The following is a 14,202-nucleotide window of genomic DNA, read 5'->3' as shown; positions in this document are numbered from 1 at the left end:
AATGATATATTTAATACTAACTTAATAATTTCACAATTCTTTTATCATAATTTCATACATCTGATACATCTGAACTATAATATATGTATATATTTATATACAACACAAGAAACGTCTTCTCCATTTGAATCACAACTTAATAGACAATTTTATTATCAATAGGCCGATATATTTCTTCAACAATATTCAATCGCTTCACTAAAACTTTTTATTAAGATCGAAAGAATGAATAATATTTTGCGAATTTACAAAAGTGTTTACTTTTCTGTTTACAATTTGCAAGCCATTTGACAGTTTTTCACTCTTCTTCTTCTCAACACGTAACTATGACGTTTCATAATGGCGGTTGTCGTAATCTTGTATTCTATCATTCTTGTGATACAAGCAGCGATGGGTTTCGAAATATCGATACTCTCGATATTCGAGACTAAACAAGAATTGATAAAAATGAGAGACACATAATAGAAAAATAATAATAATTGGAAAAATAAAAAGATCTAAAACATCGATATTCTCAATATTCGAGTCTGAACGAGAATTGGTAAAAATGAGAAATACATAATGGGAAAATAATAATATATGGAAAAATAAAAAGAAATTAAAATATCGATATTCTCAATATTCGGGTCTGAAAGAGTATTGGTAAACATGAGAAATACATAATAGAAAAATTTATAATTCATTATTATTGCAGAAAGAAAGAAGAAGTTGGACACAGAAGAATTATGAACGCCGGGGTGTTGGACCGACCAGGGTTTGCCTATAAAAATAAATATGTAACTTACTGTCTTTGTACGTTTTACTTCTTTCTGAGTATGAATAAGAAGACACATATGTACATATTTATATAGGACTAAGACAAGACAAGATTTTATTTGTAGATATGTATGTATTCGAATAAAAAGATATTTATGTTCAAATAATTTGTTGTAATGATGCAGTTACTGCTAAGTTGGTTTTTCACATTTTGAAATCTTAAAAACAAATTAAATTATTATATATGCACCAAATTTAATACATTTGCAAAATTACTTACTTTTATTGGTTATTCATTTCTTTATTTTGGCTTATTTGTTGTTGTAAAACAGCTGGTTCACAGCAAAGTGCTTTGCACTTCATGCTTTTTCTTTTGAGGTTTGAGCAAGAATAATCTCACAAAACAAACCTCAGAAATAAATTATGAGGTTTTCTCAGAATAGGGCTGTTATAATATGAAATATATATTATGAATATGAGATATGGGGTAGCTGATACTATTGAAATATAGAGCTAATATTGTAGACACATGCTAAAGATGTTTCACCAACATGCTAGATAAAAAGTTACCATCTCTAATTTAACACCACCCTGATTTCTACGTGTCCTATAAATTTGTTGCTGCATATATCTTTTTGTTGAACGACGTAAAAATAGACAATGACTGGAATTAAAGGCATAGTTGCAAAATATTATAACGACTATGTCGAAAATACACCTCGAAAACTAAAGTTGGTGGACACTTATTTGGCATACGTACTCCTTACCGGCGTTATTCAGTTCGCGTATTGTTGTTTAGTCGGCACATTCCCCTTCAACTCGTTCCTGTCGGGCTTTATAAGTACTGTAAGCTGCTTCGTACTGGGAGTTTGTTTGCGGCTTCAGGCGAATCCACAAAATAAAGCGATATTTGTAGGTATTTCTCCGGAACGAGGTTTTGCCGATTTTATTTTTGCCCACGTTATACTACATTTAGTAGTTATGAATTTTATTGGATAAATATATTATGCGATAATGATACATTATTAATATATAAATAATAAAAAATATCAATTTATTAACTGAAGATAACTTTCAAATGGATCGATTTCAATTTCACAAAACTCTAAAGTAATTTCTGGTTCGCGTATTTCATGTTTTAACGATGGTATAGGATCAAGCCAGTGACAGAGATCCGGCGATGGTGTTTTGTTAGTCTTTTTGTATTTATTAGGATTTGCGCTGCATTGCTTCTGAATCAATATTGTGTCGTTAACATTAATTGGTGTAAGATTTTTAAACACCACTTGGTCTGTGTTAAAGTTCAGCCTTTGAGTGACCTGTTAAATAAAATCGTTTGAAATTTTACAACTGTATTCAAATGTATGGAAGTTTTACCTTGGGAGCAATTACAGCTTTTGATCGTGGTGTTAAATCGATGTCCTTTTTAAATACTTGTGGGCGTAAAGACTGAACGTTTTCAATTTGATTAACTTCACGCAAAATAGTATTCATTTGAGGGGTTTTATATTGTCTTTCATTGGGACAAATATTAACTTTCTCTTTTACTAGTTCTATATGGTTGATTCGATCCGTGCCACTTTTTAATTTCAAGTTAGGATTACCTTCATACTTTCGAGAAATGTTCTTTTTAATAATGATAGATTTTCTTTGATTACTGGACATTGTAAATATATTGACATAGAATTTGAAAAGTTGATCTCTGTATTATCGATTATTTTTAAAATCCGATATTCATTTCTTCAATATATTCTTCATTACGGTTGGTACACACTTTACAGAAATAATTATCTCAATTATTGCAAAACTTTACAATATTGCATTTGTAATAAAATAGTTGAAAGTATTAACAAAAACTCAAGACGTGAAAAGACCACATTTAAATAAGTACACAACAGTAAAATACACTATTCGCGTTGTTGGCCTTCGGCTGCGCGGGTAAAATTTAGAATAGCATCCCCGGATTTTGGGGATAAAATGGGGGGTAAAATTTAGAATAGCATCCCCGGATTTCGGGGATAAAATGGGTATCAGTGGAAAGGTGACGCTCTCCAGATTACGAAAATATATATATATAGTTGCCGCTGACTTATAGTTTTAAAGATATTTGCAATTAAAGTTGAAAAATTTACAACTTTTACATTCCGCGCCGCGCTCCAAAAAAAATAACCATGGCAACCCTTTTCTTATTGTGCAAATGCAGAGAATTGTAACTAAAATAAAATAATTAAAATAAAGCTTTATTTACAACAAATATTAAAAAAATTAATATACGGAAACGTTATAGTGAAGTGTTAGTAAGTGAAAAGTGCATAATATAAGTGAAAAAGTTATTCACAATATACAAATTACCAATGTAAAAGTTATCAATTTTTCAACTTTAAATGCAAATATTTTTAAAACTATAAGTCAGCGGCTACTATATATATATATATTCGTGATCTGGAGAACGTCACCTTTCCAGTGATACCCATTTTATTCCCGAAATCCGGGGTTGCTATTCTAAATCCCAGCCAGAATGGGTATCACTGGAAAGGTGACGTTCTCCAGATCACGAAAATATATATATAGAAAGGTTGCCATGGTTATTTTTTTTCCGCGCCGCGCTTCAAAAAAAGTAACCATGGAAACCCTTTTCTTATTGTGCTTTATTTACAACAAATATTAAAAAAATTAATATACAGAAACGTTATAGTGAAGTGTTAGTAATACCTGAGACAGACATCTAGTAACAATACCATATATAGTACAAATACCACATGTGTGTCACCAAATACCAGCAAAATATTATATGAGCAATGTAGTATTTTGCTGGTAACAATACTATGATGTTTCATTGTGGTATTTGTATAAACACAGCTAAAAAACAGGTAACAAACTTTGCTAAAAGCTTTTACACAAAAGCTCTTCGAAATATTCTGTCAAAATGACTTAAAAAATTAATTATTGAAATGCAAAACAAAACATTTTTCACAATTTTTCTTCCGGAAAAGCAGGAAATGCCTCATTTTATATGAGGACTTTAGAGAAACATTAACCAAATCGCTTTTTTGCGATGAAAATAGATTAACTTTGCAGTATTTGAAATAATTATACTTATTTTCTCCATAACACACATCTACATATTTATTGTTTACAATTTTTTTGAAATTTTTAATGCCTATTTTGAAATATTAATGCCATGTGTGTCACCATCGTAGTAAACAGAATACCATGATACCTTTACTATGGTACTGTTACTACATGTCTGTCTCGGGTATAAGTGAAAATAAATAATATAAATGAAAAAGTTACTCACAATATACAAATTATCAATGTAAAAGTTGTAAATTTTTCAACTTTAAATGCAAATATCTTAAAACTATAAGTCAGCGGCAACTATATACATATATATATTTTCGTGATCTGGAGAACGTCACCTTTCCAGTGATGCCCATTTTATTCCCGAAATCCGGGGATGCTACTCTAAATCCTAGCCGGCCGCGCTTCAAAAAAATAACCCTGGCCGATCCAACGCGGGATTTATCAAGATAATGAAATTTCTGAAAGATTTTTTTCGATTACAAAATATAGTAACACTAATTGTACGAATAAATGGATTTCAGTTAAAGTTAAATAAGGAATTAAAGTTATTTTTGCACTACTTAATAGAAAATAAATTTTAGAACCAAATAAGTGAAGTGTTAGTGGATATAAGAGTAAAAAAAATGGTGTAAAATAAATTATAAATCGGTGAAACACGTATTTTAAATAGTTGAATTTTCGGACTTTAAATGCAAATATCTCAAAAACGATTTATTCTCTCTTTCGCTAAGCACTTTCGAGCCTGCGTTGGCGTGTACTTCTCAAAAATACATTTCCAGTATTTTCGATATTCCATTTCTCGTGAAATTACTATATTTTGCGAGAATTTGCTTCTCTAGGATCATTCTGGAAAACTTTTGAGATATCCGGAACTGCATTGAACATACATTCTAAATTTATTTGCTTTTTAATTGGAGATGCGTTAATTCCAGTACATTATAAGTTCGAATTTTCAATTTTCCCTGTTGTTATGTATGCAATTTTTCTTTGAAGTTATTTCCTTTAATTGAAAGACTATTTCTCATTCTTTGGCTTTTAAATTTTGGAACAGTCATTATCGTTTAAATGTATTTTCGTTAAAAAAAGTTATTAGTCTGAATGTTTTTAAACTGGGTGAGGGGTATGACCTCCGAAGGTGTTCCTAATCCGATTATTGAAGTAAAATACTATTTTCTAGTCAATAATTATCGTTGACAATATTCTTATCCCAAAAAAAAAATCAATTATATAATCATAGTACCTTCAAATCGCGGCGCCAAAGAAATCGGAATTGTGCCATTCATTTTACGTTCGTACTTAATAGAGCCCATACACGAGCACACAAGTGCGTTCGATCGGTGTGAATTCGTTTGCCCATACACGACACACAAATCCATTTTGCGTTCGTTCTTCACAGAGTTAACATGAGCGACAGGCAAGCGGAACATTTCTTCGAATTTATTTCTAATATAGCTCTTTCATATATTTCTTTGTATTTCGATAATAAGTTATTCCAACTTTTATTTTTCTTACACTATATGTATGAGCGCTTAGGCAAAAAGCGAAAACTTTGAAGCGTGATTTCTCGGTTTTTCACTTTTACGATTATTCTTAATTGGCGGGCAGGATAGAAAAAAAACTAAACGTCGTATGGAATTAGGGCAAAGTTTATTATCATTGACATAAAATTATCTTCTATTTAAACTAAAAAAATATTAAGAAAAGTCAAGTTTTAACATATTTTTAAACAGCATAAATTAAAATTTTTTTGATCAAAAGCCACTATTTATTCAATTTTTAATCAAATTTTAAATTTAACACTTTTTTTTGGAATTTTCTTAGTTTAACTAGAAGATAAATTAATAAAAAATATGAATCTCTTTGAATTTTTTGTTTCCGATAGAAATTGCGACCTGCATCCTGCCCGCCGTCCGAAAACTGCACATGCGAAATGCATCGGGCAATTGCTTTCCAAAGGCAGAATATCAAAGATTTCGTATCCAAAAAATTTGTGAAAGATGTTCAAGTATATAACTATAAAGCCTAGAAATTTCGCTTGTATCAATTATTTCTTTCCCTCCCAAAAAAATCCCCAAAAAAATCGATTTTTTGAAGCCTCGAAAGCAGGCTCTGCCCTTAACACTTGCCATTGTCCGCGATCTTCACTGTTCGGCGATACGAGAGAAATGAGATTTTGTGCGCCGACAACGCCATACACGATACACATGCTCGCGCACCGATCGTAAAAAATCAAACATTTTCGCGAACATGGATCGGTACGCGAACAAGCGAACAAGGATAAATTAAGGAGGAATAGTCTCAGAAAAATTACTTTTACATTAATTTTAATGAAGTTGGTCAAATTAATCGATTTATCCGTTTATCGACATTGAAGCACTGTGTAAAGTTTCTTAAACTCTTTAGCTTGGTTATAATTACGTTACAATCGATTTTGATATGCATTTAATGGAATCACAGCTGATTTAACCCAATATCGTTTTTATATCCAAGTGATCGAAGTAGTCATCCTTCGGGTTGCTGAAATTCAATAATAAATATACGATTGGAGATTGTGATAAAAGTGAGCATGATTAAATTATTTCAGTAACACATTTCAAAATACTTTTCATTAAAGTCGTTAAGTGGATTAGTTAACAATGTCTCTAAATAAAAAAAACACTTGATTAGTATTTTGAATGTGTGCTGTGACACGAATGCACTTTCGCAATAGAAAGTGCAATATTTAGAGCACGTGGCGCAAGTGATAATTTTATTTGTTGATATTGTTTTTACAGAGCATAACATTTGTGAAATGAAAGTTTTAACCGCAAATGAAATCCGTGGGGCTTTTCTAGGCTTCTTTAAAGAGAAGGATCATCTTTACGTTCATTCATCTAGTACAATACCCTTAGATGATCCCACTTTACTATTCACCAACGCTGGCATGAATCAGTTCAAACCAATATTTTTGGGCACGGCAGATCCAAATAGTGAAATGGCAAAATGGGTTCGTACCACAAATACTCAAAAGTGTATACGAGCCGGTGGTAAACACAACGATTTGGATGATGTAGGCAAAGATGTGTACCATCACACATTCTTTGAAATGCTTGGCAATTGGTCATTTGGAGATTATTTTAAAAAAGAAATATGCACATGGGCTTGGGAATTCTTAACGGAACGTATGAAACTGCCGAAGGACCGCTTATATGTTACCTACTTTGGTGGAGATAAAGCTTCTGGGCTTGAACCCGACCTTGAATGCAAGCAAATTTGGTTAGATCTCGGGCTATGCCCCGAGCACATCATACCAGGCAGTATGAAGGATAATTTTTGGGAAATGGGAGAAACTGGACCATGCGGACCTTGCTCCGAATTGCATTTCGATAGAATTGGTGGACGTAGTGTACCCGAACTCGTAAATGTAGATGATCCAGATGTTTTAGAAATCTGGAACTTAGTGTTTATACAATATAACCGTGAGACCGATGGTAGTCTAAAACCATTACCAAAGAAACATATCGACTGTGGCATGGGTTTCGAAAGATTAGTGTCTGTAATTCAAAATAAAAGATCCAACTACGATACTGATTTATTCTTACCGCTCTTCAAAGCCATACAAGAGGGTACAGGTGCACCAGAATATGCAGGTCGTGTGGGTGCTGAAGATGTGGAAGGTATAGACATGGCATACCGTGTGCTGGCAGATCATGCCAGAACAATAACCATTGCACTCGCTGATGGTGGCACGCCAGATAATACCGGAAGAGGATATGTACTTAGACGGATACTTCGCCGTGCTGTAAGGTAAGAATTAAGACTTCCGGGTTTATGATAACAATATCATTTCACAAAGAATAAACATATTATATTTTTACTTTAGGTATGCTACTGAGAAACTAAGTGCTAAGCCCGGCTTCTTTGGGTCACTAGTTCACACTGTGGTAGATTTACTTGGAGATGCGTTTCCAGAGGTACGAAAAAATCCTCAACAGATAATTGATATAATTAACGAGGAGGAAGCACAGTTTTTGAAAACCCTGTCGCGCGGTCGAGATCTTTTCAATCGTACGGTAGCTAAATTAAGTAACCAAAATGTAATTCCTGGTGATTTGGCCTGGAAGTTATATGACACATATGGATTTCCGGTTGATTTGACTCAATTAATGGCTGAAGAGAAGAACCTTGAAATCAATATGGAAGAGTATGAACAAGCGAAACAAGCTGCATACATTATGTCACAAGGAAAGAGCACTACAAAAGCTGATGAAATCGACCTAGATGTACATGCCATTTCCGAGTTGCAATCTAAATCCATTCAAATCACAAATGATTCCTTTAAATACAAATATGAAGCTGAATCCGATGAATTGGATTCACCTTACAAATTTACTTCATGCACTGCCAAAATACTTGCATTACGTTTTGGGAACCAATTCGTGCATAAGATAGAAGCTGGTAGTAAGGCAGGAATCATTTTAGACCAAACAAATTTTTATGCAGAAAGTGGAGGCCAAATATATGACAAGGGACTATTTGTTAAACTTAACAATATCGATGATAAATTCATTGTTGATGCTGTTTATAACCGCGGTGGTTACATTTTACATATTGGGGTAGCTGATGGAGAGTTCATTGTAGGCGATGAAATCGAACTTAAAATCGATACTGAGCGGCGTTGGTTGACCATGAAGAACCATTCCGCCACTCATGCTCTAAATCATAGCTTGCTTCAAGTTCTAGGCAAAGAGACTGACCAGAAAGGATCATTAGTTGTACCAGATAAATTGCGTTTTGATTTTAGTAGCAAATCTGCTATGACAATCGAGCAAGTAGCAAAGACAGAACTATTAACACGAGATATTGTTTATAAAAATGTACCTATATACGCAAAAGAAACAAAGTTGGCCAATGCAAAGAAGATCCGTGGACTACGCTCTGTTTTCGATGAGGTCTATCCAGACCCAGTACGTGTTATATCGTTTGGGGTGAATGTTGAAGAACTTGAAAGTAATCTCGATAGCGATGCCGGAGAGAAAACATCAGTAGAATTTTGTGGCGGTACGCATTTACAACGTTCGGGTCATATGATGGAGTTTGTAATTACTAGCGAGGAAGCAATCGCTAAAGGCATTCGACGTATCGTTGCACTTACTGGTCCTGAAGCAGTAAAAGCTTTAGAGAAATATGATCAACTTCATAAGCAAATACAAACATTAAAAACTACAATTGAAGATGATAAAGATGGCAAGAACTCTAAGAACTATGTGAAACAAATTGTCGAATTGACCGAAGAGGTGTCTCAAGCTATCATACCCTATGTGAAGAAAGATGAAATGCGCAATCTGCTAAAGCAATTAAAAAAGACACTCGACGATAAAGAGCGGACATTGAAGGCTGCTGTTTCTGTAACAGTAATTGAGAAAACAAAGGAAATTTGTCAAGAAAACCCCAAAGCCACATTGTTAGTAAAGCAATTTGAGGCTTATAACAATACTAAAGCACTCGATGGTGCCTTGAAGCAAGTTCGTGCCTTATGCCCTGATGCAGCTGCTTTATTTTTTTCAGTTGATCCCGATTCGAAGAAAATATTCTGTTTGGCTTCAGTGCCAAAGAGTGCTGTGAATAAGGGGCTAAAGGCCAACGAATGGGTGCAGCAGTTGAGTGAAGTTATTGGTGGAAAAGGAGGTGGAAAACCTGAATCTGCTCAAGCTTCTGGCACAAATTACGAAAATGTAGATGAGGTCATACGTGTAGCTACAGAATTTGCAAAACTCAAAGTTGGTGCTTAATAAAGTTATTAACCTATAAGGAATTACTATTTAAAATTTGAGAAATTAAAATTGTGCGATATAATTTATTTCAAATATTTTATTTTTTGGCTTTTGCATTTAATAAACATATGCCTTTCTTATACCAACATTCGAAAGTAAAAGATGTAGTTTTTCATGTATTTGCTTATAGTAAACGAATAATAGAAATGGATATAAAGCAAATATACGATCATCCAGCCCCGATTCAAAAAGAGATCTCAGCCTTAAAAATAAAAGCCCTCGCTTGGGCAACATAACCGGTCAGAAGTTTGAACCCAACAGAAAGGTTTTAGTTTTTTCTAGCAAAATTTTTAGATATAAACACACTTCAAGTCGAATTAAGGATACTTAGTAAAAAAGAAATATATTTATCTTGATTTTGATCGATCAGTTTGAATGACAGCTATATGGTTCCGATTTGAAAGATTGTTCGAAGAATGTAGCGATGCCTTGCAAAATAATATGCATAAAATTTAAGGAATATATCTTATCAAATAAAAAAGTTTTACTTTAAAATGCTGAGTTTGGATCGGTGATCGATCAGTTTGTATTGCAGCTATAGCCCACAGTTCCCACATCCAATATCAGAAATTCCGGGAAATGAGCATTTTCTTGAGAAAAGCAGGTGAGTAAATTTTCAGATCGATATATAAATAAACTGCATGACTAGTTCGCGTACATACAGACCGTCACGGCTAAATAAACTCAGCAAATTACGCTACTAATTTATATATGTAATATACATATTTCAAAGGGTCTCTAATGTTCGGTGTTGGGTGGGTATTGGCAACCTTCGTGTCAACCTTAATATAAATATATTATTGAATTATAAAAACAAAGCAAAATAACTAATTTTAACTATATGAATTAAACCCCTAAACTAAAATTTTAGTAATTAAATTTTATATGTAATGTGAGTAATTCAAATTTGTATTGAGATTGTTTGCATTTTTAGTTTATTTTAAATTAGTTTTTATTATCCAGTCCACTGCTTTTGAAAAGTTTTCTACTATGACTGTTGGTTGATCAGGAACTGTAATGTTTGGTAAATATTTTCCTGTTTTTACTTGAATTCCTTTAAGTCCTATCTTCATTGCACCAGCAATGTCGTCAATCTGATCCTGTAAAAAATACGATAAGCTTTAATATTGTCTACTCATGGAATAAATTTGTTACTGACATCTCCAATCATAACACATTCTTCCGGACATATACCCTCAGGAATGGCACTTTTAAAAAAATATTCATTGGGTTTTCCTATAAGTACAGAATTTACTGCCGCTGCATATTCCAGCCCTTTAACAAACGCTCCTGGACCTAAGGCTAGACCATCGGCTCTTTTGTAGTATTTACCTTGGTGTATGGCTACAAGTCGGTTATTCTTGTTGGTCATAAGTAAACTGTGGATAAATATTATGAGAACTAAACAATGGATTGTATTATTATAAGCCTAACTTACTTAAACGCTTTATTCAAATTTTCATAGTAGAATTCACTTGGAGCTAATCCAACTACCACTGAATCCAGTTCAAGATTAGGATCTGAGGCACGAAAATCTGATTTCGCGTCTTCACTTAACAAGTACAGTGGGTTAAGTTTCTCCTTCTCAACGTAATTCGCAGCAGCACTTAATGAACTAAAAATTTCATGTGCTTCCAATTCAAATCCAATTTTCCGTAATCGCTCATGAAGTGTTTTTCTAGATTCCTTTGTAGTATTAGTTACAAATTTTATCTGAATATCCGTATCGCGCAACCTGTTAGTTATAATTATGATGTTACAGTTTATATCTTCGTGGTTATTTGTTATGTAAAAACCTTTTTAATGCGTTTACAGCATCCGGAGTCGGCTCATTTTCTATATGTAGGGTGCCACTTAAATCAATCAGGGCCGCTTTTATGACCATGTTTAAACTTCTTCGCGAAAACAAATGTTTACAAATATTCGCTCCCAGAAATCCCACACTCATAATAGCCGATAACAAAATTTCGATTATGGTAAGAATGTCAATTCAGAACAACACATGGGTGTTTCACACATAGCAAAAATTGCTGTTTGAAAAACTAAAATGTTTGCTGCCCGAAGTTTGCTGTATTTTCGAAAAATATCTTTAATTTCTCCTGTTAAAAATTCTGAACGGCTTGTATTGCGAAGAGAGACACATTCCGTACCACAAGCGTTGCGTTCGACAAAACCGAAATCTAACAGAAAAGAGGTTGGTTTAAATAAATATACATACATATGTATATGTTTTTCTAAATAAAATTTGATAATTGTAATAGCCAATTTATTTCGTGGATTCCAAACAAGTACAAGTTATCGGGGGAAAGGGAGGCGATGGCTGCATTTCGTTTTTACAACTCTGGTGCAATGAAAGAGCCGGTCCTGACGGTGGTGATGGCGGAAATGGCGGTCATGTAATTTTCCAAACTTCTACCGACGTGCGTAACTTTAATCACGTTCTAAGTAAAATCAGAGGATTGTGCGGAGAAAATGGTCGAGGGGAGCATTGTCATGGAAAGAATGCTCAGCACACAATTGTGAAAGTTCCAGTGGGGACGGTTGTACGGAATATAGGGGGCCAAATAGTGGGTGATCTAAGTGAAGTTAATATAATGTTTGTAGCTGCTCGTGGTGGTGTTGGCGGTAAAGGAAACAAATTTTTTGCCACTTCAATTCAAAAAAGTCCAAAAATTTCTGAGTATGGCCCTGAAGGCGAAGATATTTCATACATTTTAGAATTAAGAACTATGGCTGATATAGGATTTATTGGTCAACCAAACGCAGGTAAGAGTACTTTGCTTAATGCAATAACACGAGCGAAGCCGAAAGTTGCTCCGTACGCATTTACAACGCTTCGACCTTACGTTGGAATGGTACAATATGATGACTTTACTCAATTGGCAATTGCCGACTTACCAGGTTTAATACGTGATTCACATCTGAATAAAGGACTCGGAATACAGTTCCTTAAGCATGCAGAACGATGCAAAGTGTTACTTATTGTTTTGGATGCTAGTTTAGATAACCCTTCCCTCCAATACGAACAACTTATACATGAGTTAAGAAAATTCAGTAAAAACTTAGCAGAACGGCCGAAAATAATTGTAGCGAACAAAATGGATATTCCCGAAGCTAAAAATAATTTTCAAGGTCTTCAAAATGAACTCAAAGTAAAGGTAATACCTATTAGTGCTAAAACGGGTGCAAATCTGTCGGAATTGTTAAGAGTTATGCGCGAGTATTATGAATTATACAAATAAGAAAATAACTTGTTATAAATCAACGTTTATTGTTATTCATTCAGTCATACGTAGTAAATAAAACTAAGAGCTTAAATTCAAGTAATAGTAGTATATAAGACCATTTATTTATTTTGGTTATATTTTATTGGTCATCTTCGGCAGTTGGTAGCCAAAAAGCCATATTCGTACATGCCGATGCAAGCATCATGTATTTGGGGTTAAATTGTACACACTGTACTGGTCCAGGGTGGTCCCCGTTTAAAACACACACTTTGCAGCCCGTATCAGCATTCCATATATGAACTCGTCCATCTGTACTTCCGGAGAAAATAAATTGAGAATCCGGGCTGAAACTCGCTTCTATGGGAATACCCTTGTTGTTGGGATAACCAGTAAAGGTTTGCAATGGCGTGCCATGAAAGGCATCTACTAAACGTATAATGGATCCATTTGTACTGATAAGAATTATCTTGCCATCTCTTGAGAATTTCAAACCAGTCCAGTCACACTCTTTCTCTTGATATAACTTAAAAGTTACGAAAGGGCCTTTATCGAAAGAACGCAAGTCATACAATTTGATGCTTTCAGAATTTACACCAGCAGCAAATATTAATCCCTCTGGATCGTATGCTGCAACGGGGCGACCAGGTAAATTCATCAAACCTTGACAGTTAGGTGAGCGCAAATCCCATAATCTCAATGTTTTATCCAATGATCCGGAAAGAAAGGTATCTTCCACCGGCGAAATACAGAGTGAAATTACTTTCTTAGTATGTCCAGGGAAGTAACGCAAATACTTATTGTCATGGAGGCTAAGATAACGAATGTTGTCATCGACCTTCGTTGAACTATGTATTGCAGTATTGTTAGCGTGTGTAAACCTTATAAGATCCACGCCATATTTTTTGGAGTTAACTGTTCGAGATTGTATTCCTTTCTCACAATCGTATATTACAATTTGATCATCCTCGCTGCATGAAATCAAATGCTCTCCATTCGGCGAAAAATCTATTGCGTTAATTTTGTCGGTATTTTCACGGAAAACTTTTGCCACCTTGAAACTTTTCACAACGGAATCAATAAGTTTCATTTTCATTTTGGCGTACTTCTATATTATTTTAAAACGTAAACAACTAGTAGTAAATGATGAAATGCCAATTAAAACTGATTCGTCCAATAACCAAGACTATCGATAGCCTTAACGATGTCATGTTTTATACTTACCTGACAATCGATATATGTACATATATACATATGTATATTTTTATTTGTATTTAATTTTTACATTTTTCGTGAAATACGATTTTAATAACACACATTTGAAG

The 14,202-nt window shown here is 33.9% G+C and overlaps 6 protein-coding genes across 6 annotated transcripts; 3 read left to right on the top strand and 3 right to left on the bottom strand.

The window, feature by feature from the left end:
- Positions 1-1,317: 1,317 nt before the first annotated feature.
- On the top strand, positions 1,318-1,835 carry LOC126752710 (dolichyl-diphosphooligosaccharide--protein glycosyltransferase subunit DAD1). The gene has a single exon (XM_050463687.1). The coding sequence runs from the start codon at positions 1,417-1,419 to the stop codon at positions 1,753-1,755; it is 339 nt and encodes a 112-aa protein (XP_050319644.1). The 5' UTR covers positions 1,318-1,416; the 3' UTR covers positions 1,756-1,835.
- Positions 1,700-2,469, bottom strand: LOC126752691 (protein PPP1R35 homolog). Its single transcript, XM_050463661.1, has 2 exons — positions 2,134-2,469; positions 1,700-2,075 (listed from the first exon to the last, which is right to left on the bottom strand). The coding sequence occupies exons 1-2, from the start codon at positions 2,419-2,421 to the stop codon at positions 1,806-1,808; spliced, it is 558 nt and encodes a 185-aa protein (XP_050319618.1). The 5' UTR covers positions 2,422-2,469; the 3' UTR covers positions 1,700-1,805.
- A 3,812-nt stretch (positions 2,470-6,281) lies between these two features.
- LOC126752542 (alanine--tRNA ligase, cytoplasmic) lies at positions 6,282-9,679 on the top strand. The gene is made up of 3 exons (XM_050463432.1): positions 6,282-6,400; positions 6,615-7,626; positions 7,703-9,679. Exons 2-3 carry the CDS (start codon positions 6,632-6,634, stop codon positions 9,609-9,611), a joined length of 2,904 nt encoding a protein of 967 aa, XP_050319389.1. The 5' UTR covers positions 6,282-6,400; positions 6,615-6,631; the 3' UTR covers positions 9,612-9,679.
- Positions 9,673-11,691, bottom strand: LOC126752664 (haloacid dehalogenase-like hydrolase domain-containing protein 2). The gene is made up of 4 exons (XM_050463626.1): positions 11,450-11,691; positions 11,092-11,388; positions 10,813-11,032; positions 9,673-10,753 (listed from the first exon to the last, which is right to left on the bottom strand). Exons 1-4 carry the CDS (start codon positions 11,599-11,601, stop codon positions 10,589-10,591), a joined length of 834 nt encoding a protein of 277 aa, XP_050319583.1. The 5' UTR covers positions 11,602-11,691; the 3' UTR covers positions 9,673-10,588.
- On the top strand, positions 11,605-12,980 carry LOC126752636 (mitochondrial ribosome-associated GTPase 2). The gene is made up of 2 exons (XM_050463577.1): positions 11,605-11,847; positions 11,915-12,980. Exons 1-2 carry the CDS (start codon positions 11,701-11,703, stop codon positions 12,893-12,895), a joined length of 1,128 nt encoding a protein of 375 aa, XP_050319534.1. The 5' UTR covers positions 11,605-11,700; the 3' UTR covers positions 12,896-12,980.
- LOC126752654 (WD repeat-containing protein 82) lies at positions 12,901-14,075 on the bottom strand. Its single transcript, XM_050463608.1, has one exon. It carries the CDS (start codon positions 13,971-13,973, stop codon positions 13,020-13,022), a length of 954 nt encoding a protein of 317 aa, XP_050319565.1. The 5' UTR covers positions 13,974-14,075; the 3' UTR covers positions 12,901-13,019.
- Between the last annotated feature and the right edge of the window lie 127 nt (positions 14,076-14,202).

Source organism: Bactrocera neohumeralis, chromosome 3 (assembly GCF_024586455.1).
Source record: "Bactrocera neohumeralis isolate Rockhampton chromosome 3, APGP_CSIRO_Bneo_wtdbg2-racon-allhic-juicebox.fasta_v2, whole genome shotgun sequence".
NCBI lineage: Eukaryota > Metazoa > Arthropoda > Insecta > Diptera > Tephritidae > Bactrocera > Bactrocera neohumeralis.
Note: the sequence above shows the minus strand (reverse complement) of the source record. Positions and strands in the feature narration are given on the sequence as shown.

Bases quoted from the DNA above. Each gene is read 5' to 3' on its own strand.
- LOC126752710 (XM_050463687.1), top strand. From the start codon at position 1,417: ATGACTGGAATTAAAGGCATAGTTGCAAAATATTATAACGACTATGTC.
- LOC126752691 (XM_050463661.1), bottom strand. From the start codon at position 2,421: ATGTCCAGTAATCAAAGAAAATCTATCATTATTAAAAAGAACATTTCT. The intron at 2,076-2,133 runs GTAAAACTTCCA...TTTATTTAACAG, and splicing joins AAGCTGTAATTGCTCCCAAG to GTCACTCAAAGGCTGAACTT.
- LOC126752542 (XM_050463432.1), top strand. From the start codon at position 6,632: ATGAAAGTTTTAACCGCAAATGAAATCCGTGGGGCTTTTCTAGGCTTC. The intron at 7,627-7,702 runs GTAAGAATTAAG...TTTTTACTTTAG, and splicing joins ATACTTCGCCGTGCTGTAAG to GTATGCTACTGAGAAACTAA.
- LOC126752664 (XM_050463626.1), bottom strand. From the start codon at position 11,601: ATGAGTGTGGGATTTCTGGGAGCGAATATTTGTAAACATTTGTTTTCG. The intron at 11,033-11,091 runs GTAAGTTAGGCT...ATTTATCCACAG, and splicing joins AATTTGAATAAAGCGTTTAA to TTTACTTATGACCAACAAGA. The intron at 10,754-10,812 runs GTCAGTAACAAA...TATTTTTTACAG, and splicing joins AATGTGTTATGATTGGAGAT to GATCAGATTGACGACATTGC.
- LOC126752636 (XM_050463577.1), top strand. From the start codon at position 11,701: ATGTTTGCTGCCCGAAGTTTGCTGTATTTTCGAAAAATATCTTTAATT. The intron at 11,848-11,914 runs GTTGGTTTAAAT...TAATTGTAATAG, and splicing joins CGAAATCTAACAGAAAAGAG to CCAATTTATTTCGTGGATTC.
- LOC126752654 (XM_050463608.1), bottom strand. From the start codon at position 13,973: ATGAAAATGAAACTTATTGATTCCGTTGTGAAAAGTTTCAAGGTGGCA.